This window comes from Crocodylus porosus, unplaced genomic scaffold (genome assembly GCF_001723895.1).
Source record: "Crocodylus porosus isolate Cpor-Errol unplaced genomic scaffold, CroPor_comp1, whole genome shotgun sequence".
NCBI classification, from domain to species: Eukaryota; Metazoa; Chordata; order Crocodylia; family Crocodylidae; genus Crocodylus; species Crocodylus porosus.
In genome coordinates, this window is record NW_017728926.1 from 10,422,839 (window position 1) to 10,443,319 (window position 20,481).

At 55.7% G+C, this 20,481-nt stretch overlaps 1 protein-coding gene across 1 annotated transcript; it reads left to right on the forward strand.

Annotated features, from left to right (window-relative positions):
- The first annotated feature begins 918 nt into the window (after positions 1–918).
- On the forward strand, positions 919–19,933 carry LOC109314325 (chloride channel protein ClC-Kb-like). The gene is made up of 20 exons (XM_019541440.1): positions 919–985; positions 3,612–3,763; positions 4,550–4,678; positions 5,108–5,236; positions 6,029–6,168; positions 7,707–7,784; positions 8,967–9,045; positions 10,579–10,704; positions 12,424–12,508; positions 13,333–13,434; positions 13,961–14,045; positions 14,520–14,693; positions 15,233–15,302; positions 15,661–15,771; positions 16,005–16,218; positions 16,556–16,689; positions 17,760–17,866; positions 18,290–18,373; positions 19,378–19,464; positions 19,722–19,933. Exons 2-20 carry the CDS (start codon positions 3,649–3,651, stop codon positions 19,767–19,769), a joined length of 2,097 nt encoding a protein of 698 aa, XP_019396985.1. The 5' UTR covers positions 919–985; positions 3,612–3,648; the 3' UTR covers positions 19,770–19,933.
- Positions 19,934–20,481: the final 548 nt, after the last annotated feature.

Consider the following 20,481-nt stretch of genomic DNA (forward strand, 5'->3'; position numbering starts at 1 on the left):
AGGAGAGGGCATCTCCTGCACCTGGCAGGACACGGGATCCCAATGCTCTGCCTGGCACAGGGCCGACAGCCCTGCTTCGTTCGGCCCCTGGTCTGCGCAATGCACCAGCTGGCTCCAAACGGTGCCTGTTAACGGTACAGTTCCCCACACAGAGATCTCAGGGCAGCCCGTCTGCACAGAAAGCAACTCCCGGCTGTGCTCAGGGGCAGGGGTACATGTGGAGCCAGAGCCCCGGTCTACCCGTCCTGGACCCGGGGCTGGACACACGCCTGACGTTGGCACAGATGGGGCGGCCAGTCAGCCTCACTCTCTCCTGGAGGTACAAGCCGGGTGTACGACCTCCGCCCAGTCCTTTCTCTGTGCAGTGACTTCGGGGGGGGTTGGCTTTCACCGCATTGCTCAGGGGGTGGGGAAAACTGAGGCACAGGGAGGTTCAGAGCAATACACTGAGAAAGAGACACTGATTTGTGGGGGGGTGGGGGTGCAGGTTTTGGGAACCCAGCCTGAGACATGGGCCAAATCCTGCTCTACCCTTGTCCCCCACCCTGGCTTTTTTGCTGGCAGAGAGGTCAAAGGGCAAATGCCCCCCAGGGCCTGAACTCCGCCCGGCTCTGGCCCAGGCTCCATGGCTTATCTTGCATCGTTCTGGGCTGGAGCAGGGTCCAGGGTGACGGTGCTAACCACACCAGAGGAAACCCCCCAGGGCCAATTTGGAGGCAATGATCTGTAGGCTCCCGAGGCATCTCCCTGGGCTTGTGCCAGGATGTGCGGCTGCAAGGAGCCCTGCCTTTCTGCTCCTGCCGACTCCAGCCAGGGCGGTTTTGGCTGACCTGTCAAGGGCGTTTTTAATGAGGACGGGAAGCCTTCGTTAGGGATGGTGGGGTGGGGTGGGGTGGAGGAGGAGCCCACTGGCGGGCTGGGACCTGGGCAGTGAGGCGAGGAGCCGCACCTGTGGAGGCAGCAGCTCTTGGCGGGGAGCGCCCAGGTGAGTCCTCGGATGCTCTGGGCAGGGGTGTCTGGCCTGGGACGGGCGGGAGCAAGGCACTCGTCTGTGATGCCCCGGGGTCCAGCCAGCGGAGGGGTGGGCTGAGCAAGGCTCTGGGAAAGGCTCTCCGCTACACTGCCACAGCCATATCACACTGTGTTCCCATCTGTGCCCCTGGGCCAGAGCCGCAGCAACCTCCCCGGTGCTCCAGGCCCTAGGGCGGTTTGATCCCTGGCTCTGCCACAGATGCCCTGAGTGACCTTGGGCACGTCCCTCCACCTCCCTGTCTCTTTTCCCTGTGGGTGACTGGGGAGGGGGTCTAATGTTTCCTTAGAGAGGGCTGAGAGGGACTCATCTGAGGATGGTCGCCCTCCGTGCAGCTAGTCCTGGAGCCCAGTCTACTAAAAGAAGAGGGCAGGGGGGTCTTGTCTGGCAGTATCATCCTAAAGCCAGAGTCCTTCTGCATCTTGGTCACTCCAGACCCCTGGGAGCTCTCCCCAGGGCTCAGGGCTGCCCCCCCGCGCCCTGCGCCAAGCCCAGCCTGCTTCAGCAAACAGGTACTGGGGCCCACAGACAGGAGGGGGGCAGGGAGGAGGAGGTGAGATGGTGCTTCTCGGTGCGAGTCCCTGTGGGGTGGGGGCTGGGACACGTGGTCCATTTCCATGCTGTGGACTCTCCTTTCTTTCTGATCCCCAGAGGTCCCCTTTCGCTAGACCCGAGCTAGCAGCTGGGTGAGAAATGATTTCCCCTTTCCTAGAAATACTGAGGCAGTGCAATCATTGTTCCAGCAAAGATCAACCCCCAAATGTTAATTTTTGGACCATCGAAAGCCACAGTCTGAGTTTTTTCAGAATTTAAAAAAAAGGAATACATTTTAGAGTCTCTTGAATGAAAACCTGAACAAGCCTGGGATATTTTCTTGCTGTGCTAAGCCACTTCCCAGGGAAGAGGTAACATCTCCCATCAGCTCGTCCTCCCAACTACCCCGCTGCTTGCCCGCTGCTTGCCAACCCTCTGCCTATGAGGACCCCAAACCGGCTAGCTGCAAACCTTCCTTTTGTCTTTGCTGCAAGCCCCCCGGCCCATCCCAAGAGCCACTCTCTCCCTTTCCAAGACAGGGTCCTGCAGGCTCAAGGGCCTGTCTGTGGGCTGCCATCTCTACCCCCAGGGTCCTGGATGGAGGGGCCAGGGCATGCATTGAGGGGGGGTGCCCGGGGTAGGGATCAGGTGAAACCAGTTTGGATTAAACAAGAGCAGTGTCTCCAGGGGCCCAGTCCGAGCCACGATGGCTTTTCTCAGTGGGGCTACCTTTGCTTGCTGTCACCGGTGCTTCCATCTCCTTGAACGCAGCGGGGCAGCGCAGCAGTCAGGGAGCCCGGGAGGCCGGGGTATTGTGCTGTCTTGGGATTATGCTGTCCGTGCCCTCCCTCTGGTTGCTCCCACCCACTCCCTCTTGCAGGGCTCGTGTGTGTGGGGCATCACCCCTATTACCAGGCTGGGCTCTGGCCCCCTTGCTGGTTCCAGGGATGTGTCAGCCACACTTACTGCATGCAGGGGCTTAGCAGCGGGGTGGGGGGAGGCCTTCGGGCTCCAGCCCCCCTGGAGAACTATTGCCAGAGCACAGCCATGGCGGATGGAGCCAGGAGGCCACGTGCAGTGGGTCTCGCTCTGCTGGAGAGGCTTCGGCAAGGCAGGCCCTCCAAGGTGACCCGCTTGGGCCGCACAAGTTCCAGCTGGCTGGCCAACCTCTGCTATTATTAGTGCAGTAGGGCTTTATCGGGGGCAGGATCTTTCCTCTACACAGCTTTCCAGAATCCCTCAGGGCTGGGTATTTCTGCTGGCAGCTCCCCGCTGCTGTTTGGGGTCAGGGGGTGTCTTGCTGCTCTTGCTAAGGACAACCCAAGGTGCCCGGGTGCCTGGCTGGATTTCAGCCCCTTTGGAGGTGCGGGCCAGGGAGAAGGGCTGGGGTTTGAAACGAGCTGGAGTCAACAGGTTGGGATGCCCGGGGCATGTTCTCTACCTGGGATCTCTCGAGTGTACATTAACCACCTTTTCCACAAATGGGACATGGGCTGCCATGGCCCCCCTGCTTGCCCTGTGGCAGGTTTGGGTGTGATGCCTTGTGTTGTGTCGGGGTTGATGGTAGTTTTACTAAGCGGCTGGATTTGTTTAGGATGGGTTGGATAGGCCTGATAGGGGTTGGACTAGACGTGATGCCTGGAGGTCCCAAGGCTCTGGATGCTGTGAATGCACGGGGAGTCTGGTTGGGATGAGGGGCAGGCTCCTTCCACCACTGAGGCCAGGCTGGAGGTAGGGGAGGGGGTGAGAACCAGCCCGAGGAAAGCCCAGGGGGCTGGGATGAGGGTAGAGAGGGACGAAGACACCAGGCACTTCATGTGGCTAATCCGACAAGGTCTGGCTCCCAGGGGAACAGTGGCAGGTGGCGGGACCTGCTTGCAGGTATCCCGGTTGCTGAACACTGCTAGTGAAACAGGCCTAGTAAGAGCCATTGCTTTCCGCCTCTGTGACGCAGCTCTTCATAACACAGCCCCTTGCAGCCACGAAGCCCTGGGCTGGCACCTGCCACAGCGCAACCACTTGTACGTGCCTCCTCCCGTCCATGCAGGGACTTGCTGCTCGTGGTGTGGAGGCATCACTAGCCCATGGCACCAGAGGGGCTGGACCGGAGGGGGCACGATGTGGCTAAGGAGGAGGAGAGGATCCTCATACTCAGCGAAATCTGGAGGCCGTGGCCAAAGACCCGCAGGAGAGTCCAAGGTAAGAGCGTGGATGCCGCCTGAGAGCAGTGAAGGAGTCCATCAGGGTCACCTAACCCGGGTGGGACAGGAGCCCCCATTCCCTTCAACCTCAGATGTGACCCCCACCCCCACAACATCAGCTTCCTAATTGCCCCGATGGTCCTTGGTCTTCTAAGCCGGGGGGCAGCAACTACACCTAGCGGAGCCACGGCCCTGGGGTTTCAGCAGCGTTTGGCAGTGGGGGCTTCCCCACGTGAGGTGGGGAGAAGAAGCAGCGGCAGTGATGGTGGCTGGGGACTAGCTCCTGGGTCGTTCCCACCTGCAACCTGAAGCCGTTGCCGACGGCTGGGGAAAGCACCTGTCCCTATAACCCTGTCCGTGCTGGTTCTTTGCTGCTCCCAGGGGACTCACTGGAGCTCAGATGGCGAGGAGGTGGCCCCAAAGCCATTGCTCTGGGCTTGCTCAGCCCTCACAGATGAACAGCATTTAATACCTCCACCTGGTCTTTCCAGCGGGCCCTGACAATTTGTACAGAGCCCGTTCTCTGGACGTTTGACTTCCCAAAGAGCTCTATGCAACCCAGGGCAGGGGATGGGGAGCAGGGTCAGCAGCAGGGTTGGTCTCAATGGGATCAGCTGGTCTGGGAAAGACTCTCGGAAACCTCCGTGGAATATTTCAGCCATAATGAAGCTGCCCATGGTTAATAATTGAGCTGGCTGCAAAGTGTCTTTGTGCTCCTGCCACCCCTGAGGCCCCCGGAGCTGACTGTGGTGGGGTGGGTGTGACCCCCGTGCCCCCCTTGCAGGCTGCCTGGACTGCGTGAAGCGCCAGCTGTTCCGCGTCGGCGAGGACTGGTACTTTCTCTTCGCTCTAGGGGTGATAATGGCTATGATCAGCTTTGTCATGGATTTCACCGTCACCACGTTGCTGAATGGTAACTATAGGTGGGGGGAATCACGACTGTGCTAGTGAGCCAGGACACCTGGGCTGTTTTCCTGCCACTGACCCTCGGCAAATACCACGTGGGTTTCATGGGGACGGCAGCGCAGTACAGACCCTCCTGTTTTAGCTGATGTACCACACTGGGCAATGGAAACTGAGAGCTGGAAGCGAGTGCGGATGCCTGGCGGAAAGATGTGGTTGTGTGGACATCCGGAGGGGTCCACGCTAGGCTGGGCTGCCCCGTGACGGTCCCAGGGTGTTGTAGGTGGGGTATCAGAGTAGATGGACCTCAGCGGGTCCCAGCAGGGAGGGGTGTGAGTTACCAGATGAGCCGCATGGCTGGGATATGCGGGTAGCTAGGCCAATGGCCCATGCCCATGTGCATTTCTATGCCCCCCACTTGCCTATGCTTATTTTTCAGCACACCGGTGGCTTTACCAAGAGCTGGGGGATTACTTAGTCCTGAAATACCTGTCCTGGACCATGTACCCCATTGCCCTGTCTGCTTTCTCCACTGGCTATGCACAGAGCATCACTCCGCATTCGGGAGGTGAGTCTGATGCTTCGCAGCTGGAGGCTGCCTGTGGGGGCCTGTGAGCAGACTGATCTGCTAGAGAGCTGGCCTGAACAATGGGAGAAGCTCACGACCAGTGCCCACGTCCCAGGAAACCTTCCCGCGGTTGGCATGAAGTGGATCTCTAGCTGGTCAGCTCGGCAGAGAGACCAGGTGTCATGGCTGAACAAGCACTAGACGGATCAAGAGCCACTAGCTCAGGGACAGGTGATGACCTGCTGCTTGCCTACAAGCTCCTTAAATGGTTGAACATTTTTCTGTGGGGCATGGGCTGATGGGAGTCCAGGACACCCCAAGGACCACTGGAGACTCAACTCCCTTCATACCCCGCAAGGGTCAGGAGTTTGGGGCACTGGCAAGGGTAGCCGTTTTCATAGCTTCAGCTGTTCGGTGTATGGGCTTAGTGCATAAACAGAGAACTTGACTCTCTGGGACTGGTAATGAGGATTTCCACTGGCACAAACCACCAACTGGGGGCAAAACCCCTTAGCCTCCTTGCAAGCAGCAGATACCTCTTTTCCACTTTTGGAAACTAGAGGAAACTGGTTAACCAGCCCTTCTGTCTGCCTTTGGGCAACTAATGGCCTCTGGTCTGAACTGCAAATGTCCTGCTCAGAATACACCCTTGACCTCAGGCCTAGCTAGGAGTTGCCCTGGAAATGCAGAAGTGGAGACCCAGATGTCGCCACCTTCATTTCCTTTAGGTTTGGATCGCTGAGTGGCACCCAGAAGTGCTCTGATGTGTCCCCCATTTCTGGGATTTTCCAGGCTCTGGCATCCCGGAGCTCAAGACCATTCTCACCGGGGTCATGCTGGAGGACTACCTGGCCATCAAGAACTTCGGAGCCAAAGTGGTGGGGATGACTTGCACCTTGGCCGCTGGGAGCACCATCTTCCTTGGCAAAGTTGTGAGTGTCCCCAGACCAGCTTCACAGCTGGTGGGGATGGAGGGGTGGATATAGGGCTGGCAACTGTGGGGTGCTGCCATGGAGCGGTTCGGCCACTGTCAGGGTTAGCATGAAGGTATGGTGAGGAGACAGGGCCAGACGACAGAGTTGCTGCAAAGAAATTTTCCAAATTGTGAGTGAGATGTGGAGTCAAAATGCTTGGGGATGTCCAGGGAATGGGAGCCCACCCAAGCAGGGGCAAGTCATGCAGCTCCTCTCACTTCAGCGGGGCCCTGTGCCTTTACGTCAGCTGAGCATCTGCTTCCAAGTCACGGCCCTGGAAGGGAGCCCGGTGGCTGGGGGAGTCCTCTGCTTCGAGTCACCCCAATGGCTTTGAAGCCCAACGGGAGATGGGACATGTGTAGACTTAGGCTAATGAGCTGTCATTCATAGCACAATAGTTAGCCTGGAGGCAGGGTCATACAAATACAGCTCTCCTAATTCTGGTTCCTGAGCTAGAATGAGTACAGCTTAGTGCCTAGAGGTCTAGCTTTGCCTTGGCTTGTGTTAAAATAAAAGCCATTTTGCAATGAGCCCAGCTTCCCTGGCCATCTACATTTGTTTTGGCTGCTGTTAACTCCAGCCTTCCCCTTACATTCAGAAAGCCCCGTTTGGGAATGATTGCAGCATGTCCATAGTGCTTCTAACCCTCGAATGCCCGATGCAGGCATGCAGCTGTCTGCCGCTCTTAAAGCAGCTTTTTGCCCTAGCGCCGCATCTCCCATGCGTCAGGTTCACCAGAGCATCCCTGAAGTTTGCTGACACCTCCCTGCAGTGAGAAGGACCTCCCTCGGCGGCCTGCGCCCATGCGTTTCACTGCGGGAGGAGTTGCAAGCAGCTGAGGGTAAAGCATGAACTGCTTTAACCCTAAGCTGAAGTCAGACGTGTGCTGGAGGTGTTCATTTAAAAATAAGAAAGTATTATTATGGTTCCCCTCGGTGGGGCAGTGGGAACGCCCCCAGTAATAGCGCCACAATGCCCAGCTGCCGGCCTTGCAGGCACGAGGGAGGGAGCATTGGGTCCCTCTAGTGACTGTGACGTAGGGAGCGTGAAGGTCTTGCCACTACTGGCAGGTGTGCTGCCTTCTCCGTTCGCATGGCAGGGGCCTGAGGGTTTCTGGCTGGAAGTGCAAGGGCTCCAGGTGTGCTTCCTTGGGGGCCCATGTGAGCTGGATGGTCCTGGTGCCTGTCGTTCGCCGCGCGGCGCTACGGCACGTGGATTTGTCGATTCATTGCAGCACAAGGTACCAGATAATCTCTGGAGAGGGTCGGCTCTCATGGGCTTTCCAGCTCACACCCTTGCCCAGAGAAGTTCAGATGATCCGCTGGGGCCAAGTTCATACCAGTTGCTTTGCTTTAACTGCACCGATGTCAGCCGCTTACACCGGGGGTGAACGTGGCCGTCGGGCTTTCAGCTGTTTCTCTGAACTGAAACTCCTGATTTTCAGACCACTGCTCTTTAGGCAAAGCACTCAGAGTCCCATGCCCCCTCTCCTCCAGGGTCCCTTCGTCCACGTTTCCAGCATCATGGCTGCCTATTTGGGAAAGATTCGGACGTCCGTCATCGGGGAGTACGAGGTAAGGCCGAGACCAGAGCAGCACCCTGTTGATGGGGGAAAGGGGAAACTCAGGGCGTCATGCCCCCTCCCCAAGACTTCTCTTCATCTACCAGGCTGATGCGTTGATTTGCATCTCATATGCATATTTTAGCAGTGATTTAGTTTAACAGACATGTATTGACATTCTTAGTTGTTATACTTTATGCCTTAAGAAATAAGGAATGGCATTTTTATTAATTCCCCCCCCGGTTTTTGTCAAGCCACTTTGAATGAAAATCAGTATGCAAAGAAACTTGCAAAAAAACAGTAGCAAAGACATTTTTTGTTGAAAACGGGCTGAAGATATAGAAAGGTCTGTCAAACGTTGGCATTTCAGATGAACGCATGCATTAAACAAAGTTGATATTATTTGTTGTCAGTGAATTCAACTGGTTGTTTCCAGTCCCTGTGTGCTTCAGGAGTTTAGAGTTGGGAGATCTCAGCCTTTCCCAGCTAGCTTATATTCATAGACTGGAAATGGAAAAGAAGCTTTCCTGGGGGGCGGTTTCTGACCCGTAACTGGTTTCTGAACTTTGAATAAACACGGTATCATAGAATCAGGGCTGGAAGGGACCTCAGGGGGTCACATCGAGTCCAACCCCTGCTTGAGGCATCCCTATCCAAACCACCCCATACCAGTGCTTGTGTCTGACCTGCTCCTAAACCCTATCATGCAGCTACAAGGCACATTGCCCCCAAACCGCGAGGAACACCCGAACCGGTCAAAGGTAAGGGAGGGGGACGAGGGCCTTCTCAAGGTCCTGCCGCTGCAGCTGAGCCAAATTTAAATGACTTTAGTCTGTCTGTATCTCCCAAAAAGTCCCCAGCTAGCAAAACCTGGTTTCTGTCTTCAAGTGCTTAACCAAGGACTTCTCCTTGTCTGCTGGTTTGCTATTCTTTAAAACAGCGGTAGGACACATACACTGCTTGAATATTCTGCTATATTTAAATATTTTAATGGATTTGGGTATTTAGTTTAAGCCTTGATATTAGCTATCAATAGCTAAAGGAAAATATATTTTCTTTAAATTAAAATTAAAAAAAAAAAAAGAGTCCGAATACTAGATGAACAAGCGCCCAGGCAGCGTAGCTGTGACTCTCTTGGGGCTAAAGTCTGAGGCCAAACGGCTCTGTTCTGTGTGTGTTGTCCCCCTCTTTCCAGAATAAAAGCAAGCAGAATGAAATGCTGGTGGCAGGAGCTGCTGTTGGGGTCTCGACTGTCTTTGGGGCTCCCATTAGCGGTAAGAGTCTCCCAGGCAATAACCTAAATTTCAGAAGGGAACAAGCAAAGACTTCCTTTTTGAAAATGATAAAACGGGACTGATACAGCCCTGGTGTGGCTCCCCCGATGGCTACACGCCCAACCGTTGTGTTTGGGACTCACTACGCTGGACCTAGACGCTCTTAAGCTTCCCGTGGCTTGAGTAGGCTGCAATTCTCTTGCCTTGCTTGTGCTGTCTAGGCACGAGCTGGTTGTTCCCCCTTTAGAGCCCGTCCGCCCTAAATTCCCAGAACCGGTGGTGACCTGTCTGCTCCCCAGTTGCTGAAGCACACAGTTTCGGAGAGGGCCAGCCTTGTGACTGCTCTGGTGACCGGTATAACTCTTTGGAGGATGCATGAGAGGGAGAAGCAGGCAGACGGGTCTGCTTTGTGAGGGTTTCTCAATGCAATGCCTCTTTACTTTCACTAGTGCAAGGTCTTAGTAAAAACACATCTGCCTAAGAACACCTACGTGGTATAAGTCGGGCTCCTCTGTGCTCAGCTTCTTCCCCTGTTGCATGTGGCCTCTCATCTGAATCACAGACTCTGTCTGTCTGCCCCTCCCTCTCTGACTGTTGCATCCAGAGCCCGTCCACTCTCCTACCCAAGCCCCCTGCACCATGGCTGGTAAGAGCCCCTGCCTTTCATAGCCCCTGGCTTCATAGCCCCTGGCTACCAACCACTGGTCAGCTCCACCTCTCCTTGCTTTGGATCCTATCTTTAGCTTGTCCACTGTATTGCCAGGTCTTCCTATCCAAATGGCAAAAAATCTGGATAGTCCACTCAGCCAGCCTAGACATACATACCCATACTAATCCACTGATCACTCACTTCCCTCCCTGCTTAGAAGTGACTCCTTTGTAGCCACCTAACAGGCAGCATGACTGGCAAATCAGACCAGGCAAAATGTGTCATTAGGACAGTGGAGAATCTTCTGCGTTTTCCACGGGGACATTCTGACACTCTCATAAAGGCTTTATCCCCATGCTGAGATCTGGCCACTGAACAAGCAACTAGGACCCTCTGGGAGCCTGTATGGCTTCCCTAGGGTGCAATGTGTAAGCAGGAGCACATAGCTCTGTCTGAGATATCCCCAGCTCCTGGATGCATCCAGCTCACAGTGGGAGTGTCTACACGTGCATTTACACTGGCTTAAAGTTAATATGCAGTAAATGGAAACAGGCCAGCATCTACACATGCACAAGTCAGTCCGCACACACACACACAGTGTTGTTGCTCAGTAAGGCATCTACACGTGCATTACTGTGCAATAGCTAATCGGGCATACATTTTTGATGCAGGTATCAAATTTGCACCCAAGTTGGCATAAGTCACTCTATTTACTGCATAGTACAGGTGTGCACTTGTAGATGCACACTGGTACTGTGCAGTAATTTTGGTTACTGCGCAGTAAATGTGCACGTATAGATGCGCCCAGTAGGTATCTTTTACCATTAGCACCGTAGAGGTATGACTGGTACCACCGCAGTAACCAGAGACCTGCTTGTACCCAGGGGTGCTGTTCAGCATCGAGGTGGTGTCTTCTCACTTTGCTGTCAGGGACTACTGGAGGGGCTTCTTCTCGGCCACCTGCGGAGCCTTCATGTTCCGCCTCCTGGCTGTCTTCAACAACGATCAAGGTAAAGAGCAGAGCGGCAGCTGCGTGGCAAGGCCAGGGTGCCGTGGCTGGCAATGACAAGGTGGTGGTGGTGGTGTGGGGGCTGGCTGTACCAGTCAATCACAGGATGGCTGTGAGCCACCAGTGGGATAGTTTATGCTGCTGGAGTGATTTACAGTAATTGTTTAGGATTCCCTTAAATTTCGGTAGAACCCAGCTGATTTAATCCCTGCTGAATCCTCAAGCACTTTCCCTTAAGGAGCTGCTGTATAATAGCCATATCCCCTTGTGTCGTGGTCCTGTCTCCTCTCATGAAAGAAGAGGGCTGGCATGGAGGTGAGATAGCTCAGGTGGGGGGTTTCGATAGGACATCAGGGGATAAAGTTATCCAGCGTGGAAGCATCCTGCTGATTCACTTGGCAGTCAGATCAGGCGGGCCCTATTCATTAGTTCAGCCACAGCAGTGGAAAAGGAGTCAGAGATCTCTGGAAACTTTGCCAACAGGGCAAGGGATTGTAGAGATGCTGCAGGGAAAAATCCAGTGCTTTGGCTCACTTCTGTCTCAGCTAATAATGTTTTTGTCTTATTACCGCCCTCGGCCCTTTCTCCTGATGTGTTGTGAGAGGCTTTTTTTGTATGCCATTAACCCACTGCCGAGCTCCACCTGCGTTTCAGCCGTGGTAGGATGACTCCTTTGCATGTCTGCGGCTATAGTCTGTGAGGCCCTGGCGATACCTTGGCCTAGCTTGCTTATGAGTCAAATATCAGCAGTGTATTTTATTTTTCTGGGAAAAGGATTCATCTCTTTTTCCAAGACAATCCAGAAAAAGATGCTAGTCTTTGAAAGCAGACTGCTGAGGTTTAGTCTGCGTAACCCTTCCGCACCCAGCTAAAAATCAGCTCTTTAATAGGCCACGCTGTATCTTTGATGACTTGGATGCTGGTGAAAGAACCGCGGTCTATCACATCTTGTTCTGAACACCGGGGGTGCAATTTCAGACACGGCCGCGCTGGAAAAAATCGATAGACTCCCGTGGTGTCAGCCGAGGGGATTGCAGACAAACAAAGGGAAGATTAAATGAGACGCGCAACCTCTGACGGTCTGCTGCACTGAAGCATAAATGGCTTTGGCAGCCTGTCAGCCCAGGCTCTAATGGATGTTTGCTCGTGGCACAGCCATTTGGTGTGATTAGCGGCCGTGGGGCCACAGGTTGGGGCTGAGATGTGCTGGTAGTGCTGCGTGGCTGGGAGAAGCCAGGGCTGAAACAGCAGCGGAGTGCATTCGAGATACAGAGGAGCTGCTGGTTTTGGTCCTGGGCAAGGTGCTTCCTAGCAGGACCCCAGACTCTGCAGCCCAAAGCTGTGTCAGGTGCCCCCACTCCAGGTGGATATATTTCTTGCTGGGGTCACTTGATCCCAGCTGACTTCCCGCTTATGGTGGGGGGGCCTGGACCTGATGATCGCCCGAGGTCCCTTCCAGCCCCTAACGTCTATCAAATCTATGACCCCCTGGTCCCTGCACTGCTGCTGTCCTCTGCATCGTGCTTCCTTTCCTTGGAGCCCGAGCGAACGCTGCATCTTCCAAGTGACCACTTGTGGAGACCAGGCTGGGTCTGGCCCCGGAGTCCTACACCCCGCTCCTCCACTCCTGGCCATCACCCCGTGCTAACCAACTAATATACAGTGTTGAATCACCCTGCGGCCTCGCCGGCAATGACTTGTGGTTCTTCCCTTCTCCCAGAAACCATCATGGCTCCCTTCAAGACCAACTTTACACTCGATTTCCCCTTTGACCTCCCAGAGATATTCTTCTTCATGGTTGTTGGGTAAGAGCAGGTCCGGTCTGGGCTGCTGTTTTGCCTTTGTTCAGGGCAAAGATGTTGCCTTTAAGAGGAGGCAGGTCAAGCAGGTCTGTATGTGCCCTGGGATTTAGGACACCTGAGTTCAGGTGCTACCACTGTGGTGGGCCAGTCACTTTTTTGGCCTCGGTTCCTCATCTCTAAAACAGAAGCAGCAGCTTCATGGGGAGGATAGTACCTCGAAGGTTGTGGGGTGCTCTGATGCCCGGTGATGAGGGGTGTTCAAGTGCTGGATGGATGTTATTAGCCAAGCCTAGCAAGACCTCTGTCCTTGGCCTTTTTATGTTCCTGGAGCCTAAGACCTCCTGAGCACAAGTGATTGCCTTGGAGCTACTCAGTCCACATGACCCTTCACCAACCAACACAACGAGCCCCACAAACCAATGTGTTGTAAATATTCATGGCCCAAATCCTCTGCTCCTGACTTAATTTTGACTCCTTCCAGCTTGGAAGTAACTTCCCTCATCTCCCTTGAAAATGGTGTTGGAGTAACGCTGTATCCCCACCCCCGGATGTGTCCCTGGGTCTCACGTGGGGAGATGGGTTGCAAAGTCACATGCTCGACAATTAAGAAACGTCAGAATTAGAGTAGCTGGGACCACCTCACTTTGCCTTCTTGTGCGTGTGCACCACGATACCAGCCCGAGCTGTCCCTTCCCTGCTCTGCAATGTTAATGACTATGCCTGGTGATCATTAATGACCCCTGAATGCCCGCATGGGGCTGTCTGGAAGGATGCTGGGGCAAGAGGGAGACCTGGCCCCTCTCACCTCCCTTCCCTCTTCTCCACAGGGTGATCTGTGGGATTATAAGCTGTGCGTATCTCTTCTGTCAGCGCTGGCTCCTGGGATACATCCGGAGAAACAAGCTCACCGCCCAGCTGCTGGCAACGGAGTAGGCATGCTGGAGGGAGGGATTTTTTACAGCTTAGTGCAGTGGGCTGGTGGGTGTGCTTGGAGACACGTGGATAGCTCTGTGTGCATATAGCCAAAGATCTCCCCTGCCCTCTCTTCATCCTGCCAACCTCCCGACCCGCTCTGCTGCACTGGATGCACAGCCTGGTCCTTATCCCCCGAGAATTAGCACAGCATCTGGCTGCCTCTTGGTCCTATCCAAGGTCCCTTGTGCCCGGCGGGCAGTGGAGACCCATCTGCACCCTGGAGTGGTCTCCTTCTGCTTCCAGCTGGACTCCCCACGCTCCCTGCCCCGTGGCGATGGTGGGCTCCCCTCCCTGCTGCAGCTGGAAGAGGAAACTCCCCCTTCCCTGACACCTTTGCTGGCTGCCAGCCCCTGCTGAGGGGAGAAGGGAGCATGAACATCATAGGCATCAACCTTCAGGGACCTCTGAGGTGACAGTCCAGAGCAAGAGCGGTCGGGGAAGGGCAGTGCGATGTGTGTGTGACTGACCGGCCTCTTTCAGCAAGCCGCTGTACTCTGCCTTGGTGGCCCTCGTGCTGTCCTCCATCACCTTCCCCCCCAGCCTGGGGCAGTTCATGGCTTCCAGGGTAAGTCCTGAGCTACACCCCCCCGGGTCCCGTGTGTCCTCTGATCACTGGGGATGGAGCTGCCTACACCCGGGGTGTTTCTGTCCACAGCTTGCAGAGGGAATCTGGCCCCTTCCTCACATGTGGCTTCACTTAGACTTTCTTTCTAAGCTTGGCCACTCTTCCAGCTCCTCTCTGCAAATTGTTCGTCCCACTTCCTAAGTCATCTTTGTCTGCCCTGAGCGCCCTCTGAAGCCAGCGTTGGCCCTGAAGCTGGTATCCTAGGCTTGATATGACTGTAAGCGTTTCGGGCTGGGGCCAATTTTACACGTGAGCAATGCCACGGATGTCCAGTGAGTTACCCTTGAAGGCAGCTGGCAGCAGAATCAGGCCGCGTCCCTGAGGACAGCCGTGGCAGCTAGGAGGAGGTGGGCCTGTGGGGGATGCATTCGTTGTCTCTGCTAGTCAGACCTCCTTCCTTCCTTCCTCCCCCAGCTCACCATGAAGGAGTATGTCTCCTCCTTGTTTGACAACCAGACCTGGGGTGCCCTTTCCCAGAATGCCTCACTGGCCAGGCCTCCTCAAGTTGACCCAGAAAACCTCTGGATGGAGTGGTGGGACCCTAACATCACCATCTATGGCAATTTGATGATTTTCATAGTGATGAAGGTAGGCAGGGTGGGCAGCAATGCAGGGTAGACCTACCAGAGGTCATTTTGGATGAGCTGGGGAGGTCCGGGGAGCAGTGCAGTTGCTAGAGCAGAGCTCAGAGAAGACTGCAAAACCCACCCGAGAAGCAGCATCTGATAGCGTGCGCTGAACAGTGGGCTGGCCTGGTGTGGCTGCCACCTGTGCATGAACTAGCTCATTGAAAGCTGTGAGGGCGATGCAGACTTCCCCGGGGGAAAGCCCTAGTCTGGTTAGGGCTAGGGAAAACCCTGTGTGGATTGAGAGGAAGCCTGGCCAGCAGCTCCTGCAGTGCCCACCTGTGTCTCATGCTTGGTCCTGAGACCCAGAAAGGCTTGCAGGGTAACTCATGCACAGAGTCCGGCTCAGCACAGCCCTTGCAGCCCAGGCCAAAAGAAGACTTCCTTCCAGGTGCCCCGAGCTGCACCTGCTGGGGAAGGGAGGGCCAGGCAGGGTGCATCTGGAAGACCACCTCGTGATGTCTTCTTCACTCTTTCTCCCTCTTGTCTTTGTTATTCAAGTTCTGGATGTTGATCTTGGCCACTACCATGCCAATGCCAGCTGGGTACTTCATGCCGATCTTTGTGTACGGTGAGTCCGTGTCACCCCGGCAGGAGAACCGTTTCTGCAGCCGAGCCTACCTGGACCATCTTATTGAGCCCATTACCACAGCTGGGCATATGGACGGCCAGCTGGAGCAGCTCATGCATGTCCTCCGCAGAGAGAGGCTGTTGGGGTCCCTCAGCTCTCCAAGGCTCACTCTGCAGGAAGGTCTTGAGAGAGAGAAATCCCAGCAAGGCCCATATGCAGCCCTGTGAGCTCGGATCCCTGCCCCGTGGGATGTACAATTGACCATCACTCTGTGCACTTGAGCTTCTGCCCCACTCTGGACCCACTCTGGACCTATAGGCTGGGCATGGTTTGATTTCAGCTCTGACTCTTTGTCCAGGTGCTGCAATTGGGCGTTTGATTGGGGAAGTGGTGGCCTTTCTCTTCCCCCATGGCATCAAATTAGGCGGCGCTGCTAACCCCGTCATTCCTGGAGGGTATGCGCTGGCTGGTGAGTCTGCAGCACGTGAACTCCTGTTCTGAGCCCTTGCTAGGGGGTAAGAGGTAATGAATGAGGCTGCAGACACTACACTTGCAAATGCAGGAGTTCAGGGGTTGGACCTGTAGCTTCTGCAAAGCCCTGGGTCGTGGCTACCTTAGATCTGGTTGAGGCAGAAGACCTCACCCATCTGAGAGCCGGGCCGTAGCAAGAGGTCACTGCCTGTTTTCTTGTCTTCTTGCCAGGAGCAGCAGCGTTCTCAGGCTCCGTCACTCACACCATTTCCACCGCCTTGCTGGTCTTTGAGATCACGGGGCAGATTGCCCACATCCTGCCCGTCATCATGGCCGTGCTCATTGCTAACGCTATTGCCCAGAAGTTCCAGCCCTCCTTCTACGATGGCACCATCATAGTGAAGAAGCTGCCCTATTTGCCCCGGATCAGGAGCAGGCACATTGAGTGAGACCTCCTCTCTCCTTTGGGAAACTAGATTTTGGAGGGGATCCTGGTGGGTGGGTGGCAGGGCAAGCTGGAGCCAAAGGGGATGGGGGTTGGAAACCAAGCCCTGCTGTGGTGCAGTGACCACCCTGTGCCGGGCGTAGGGGCAGGGCGGTGGTACAAGGATCGTCCTTAGCTTGGACACAGTAAGGACCATCAAGTCTTCACATCAGTCGGAGGGGTCTGCCTCTGGCTCACATCGTACCCAGGCGGTGCTGGCAGCCCAAGGGACCTCAGCGCAGGGTTCATGGAGAGAATTGCCCTTTTCCTCTCTGACCCGTGGCCCTTCCTCCTCCAGCTCCTACCGCGTGACCACCGACCAGTTCATGAACACTGATTTTGCTGTCCTGCCCAAGGGGGCCACTTTTGAGGAAATCCTCCGAGTCGTGACTTGTACGGATGACTTGGAGTATCCCATTGTGGAGAGCGCAGGTACCAGAGCGGGGGCTGTGTCCCTGATGACGTCCCCGGCTGTCCCCGTCCTCCTGGGGCTGTTCATGCTCCTCTCTAACCCCCTCCCCAGGGCTTTAATCCTTTCTTCCTTCCCCTTCCCTTTTTCTTTCCATCTATGATATGAGGAAATGTTGGAAAAGAGAGGATTATTTCTTCAAATACCAAAAAAGAACTGTTGTAAGAGGAGGGTGGCTGTTCTCTGTGTGTGGTGGGGACAGGACAAGAAGTAATGGGCTTACATTGTAAAAAGGGAGATTGAGGTGGTGGAATAGGGGGCTGGACCCAATGATCTGCAAGGTCCCTTCCAGCCCCTAACAACCTGTGAATAGGATGAACTTCCTAATTGTGAGGGCGGTGATGCGCTGGAGCAGATTGCCTAGGGAGGCAGTGGTGTCACTAGCTCTGGCAGGTCCTACAGGTGGGTTAGACAAAGACGAGGTGGTTTAGATGGGGATCATCCTGTCACAAGCAGGGGGTTGCACGCCACGACCTCTTGAGGATCCTTCCAGCCCTATTTCGTCTATGGCTTCAGCTCCAGATGCAGGAGCTGAGCACTGCTGCTGCCCTACTTCTGCAGGTCTGGGCGACGACTGGGTCAGACCCGCTGCCTGGGTTGGACGCAGCACTGGGTTGAGACAATTCCCTTGGAAATGGCTGGTGTTTCCCCTTAGCTGTAGGGCCACCGAGGAAAGGAGTTGCTGCTGCTGCAGCAGATGATATTCTGAGTTTTGTCTCAGTGAGTCAGGAATGGCAGGAGGAGCCTCTAAGGGTATGTCTGCACTGCACGGTATCATGGAGAGGTCCCTGAGATAGCTTGAACTAGGTCCGGTGACAATAGCAGGAGCTACCATGTGCCTAAGCCTCAACACAGCCTTTGGTGCAGAGATGCTTCCCTGGAGGACACACGCTCCTTGCCTGCCTGGGTGGAAGAAGTGTGCCTTCAGCTCAGTGCCACGATTAGGCATCAGTTCATTGGTGTAAGGGATCTGAACCACCTGTCCACCGCCTGTGCAGAGTCCTCTCCCAGATTTCCCCTCCTTCATCCCCAGAGTCCTTGTTGCTGGTGGGCACGGTACCAAGATCTGAGCTGGTCAAGTTCCTCCAGACCCACGAAGATGCCAAGCTGTCTTCCCAGGAGGCTGGGGAGAAGGACAAGGTAAGCCCAGAGCCCTTGTCTCCCCTGCTCCCAGCTCTGCAGGGGAGAGATCCCTAAGGAAGTGGCTACCATTGCCCCCAATACTAAAGCGGCTGAGCGAGTATCCGGTTGGGATGGGCTGATGGCATGGAGAAGGTGCCAGCCTTGGAGAGCAATCACGGTTGATGAGCAAGCATCCAGAGGAGGGGGCTGGGAGGTTTCCTGGCCAGGAAGAGCCTCTGCGTGTAGGAGGGGTGCCTGCATGTCCCATGGCAGAGTCCTCATCAAGGCTTCCTGGTTGGGTCTCGCCCCGTCCCATAGCCTGTGCAGGATTGCTCCCTGCTTGGCACTGGAGAGGCTGGAAATGCTGCTGTGGGCACTGTGCACAAGCACCCTACTTGTTCGAGACAGCAGCCCCTCTGCCTCTATTTCCCTCCCTTGCAGGCGCTCTGCAGCGGGACACTAGGAGAAGACTGCACCATCAACCCCATCACGTTCCAGCTGTCCCCTTGCACCTCTCTGCACCAGGTAACCACACCAGAAAGGGGATTTGGGACATGCGGTGCTGGGCCCAGCCAGGGGAGGGGTGGGACTGCCCTGGCTATTACCCTGATCATGGTCTCCAGCTGCAGCCGGGAGCCACCACAGGGTGGAAAAGCTCCATGATATCCACGCTTGCTTTACTCAAGCCCTGACAACCCACCCGAGGCACCGGGATGTTGGTGAAGCCAGGTCCCTGTGTGCGCTCTCCCTGGAGGTGCTTAGTGCTAATGTGTTCACCGAGCAGTTCCTAGAAGCTGTCTCCCCAGGTCAACATGGCGTGCATTCAGGGCTGTTCCACTTGCAGACGGCTGTGCATGTGGCCCGGACTCACGGTGGGGAAGAGCAGGATAAAACACGTAGGGAGACCCACTCAGGACAGAAGCAAGCTCCCCTGCCCATGCCCATCTCCACATCCTGTTCTCACGGTGCTGTGAGATGTGCTGAAGCGGGGCACTGGGTACCAGCCGGGGTTATTCTGGCTTGTTTCTTCCCCTGGGTGCTCACATGCAGGGAGGCCGGCATCTAGTGTCGGGTGGTGGGTACTGCAGAGTTGCCTTCTCTGCCGGGACTTTCGGCAGGGCAGGAGCCTTTATCCCTCCTTGTCCAGTGAAGTTGCCCAAGCCCGTTCCAAACAGATGCCCTGGGCTACCAAATCGAAGTCACCCCATTGCACAGGGGGAGAGATGCCACAGGGTGAGGAGGGAGGAGAGAGACCGCCCCGTGGGAGGATGGCTGGAGAGGGTGCAGATGATTTGGGCTGCCTCTGTGCAGAAATGCCCTCCGGATCCCAAGGGCACAGACACACAGGCCTCTCCTCCTGCCTGGCTGAGAGGATGACACCCCTTCCACCTTTTTTGCAAGGGGGAAGGAAGCCCACCTTGCAAAAATAAGAGCTTGGGACTTTGGAGTCCAGTTGCCAGCAGCTGCCTCCTGCAACCCTGTTCATGGGTCATGGCTTCCTCCCCCTGCAACCTCCCCCCTTCTTCCAGACCCACCACCTGTTCGAGCTGCTGAATCTGCAGCGTGTCTTCGTCACCTCCCAGGGGAGAGTTGTCGGGGCTGTCTCAAGGAGTGAGGTATGGGCTCTGGCCAGAGGGGAATCAGGACAGCTGGGGCTGGGGCTGGGGTGGTGTCTGGGGAGATAGGGGGTGTGCAGAGGCCCTGGGCTGCATCCTGTCTTGGGCAAGGAGAGGGTGTGGGCAAAGCGGCTGAATGGCTCTCCCTTCTGCAAGTGGGGGTGGGGGTGTCATTCATTCCCCAGCTCAGATGGGGGGGATGAGGACAGTCCTCACACCTGCCAGGAGCCTCGCACACCGGCTGATTCCTCCTGCAGGTGAAGAAGGCGATTGAAGATCTGGCAAATCCGAAGACAGGCAAGTGAGAGACTCTGAGCCTTGGAGAACAGCCCGCTCCCTGTGCCCTGCCTCACCCCCATCCCTGCAGCAACGATCAGGGCCAGGGATAGACACAGATCCAGTGCTGGAAGGAGACCACATAGCTTGCTCCCCCAAAACCATTTCTTGTACATTAAAGTGTTCCTCAAAGCTTGTCTTTCCTTCCTGCCTTTCCTTTCCATGCGTGTGATAGCAGATGTACCTGTAGCTCTTTGCCCCTGAGAGCCCAGCCCTCCTCCGTGGTAGCAATAGCGCACTACGTCGAGATGAGCAGTCAATGCAGAGGGCAAGTCCAGGCTGCCATGGCTGTAGCAGGAGGACACGTGCTTGGGACACATGGGCTTGGGGCTGCTGTCACCCTCTAGGCCCACGAAAAGTAAGAGCCCACCACTTAATCCCTGGAGTGCTTTTTCCTTGTTCGTTTGGTACAGGAAGTCCCGGGTCCAGATATCACCGGTTTCTAGAACAGAGGGCGACATCCTTTAGGAGCAATGGGCAACCCCAGTCACTGCTCTGACTTGGCTGCCGCGGCTGCCCCCCACCACCCAGCTCCCACAGTTCCCAGCATGCGTGTGCCCATAGGCATCTCCTTCTCCCAGAGCATCCCTGGGCTAAAGCTGCTGTCCCCCATTGATCCAGTAGCACTGCCCGAGCCCAAGTGGAGCGATATGCAGGCCTGAGGAGCAAGAGGACTTCCCG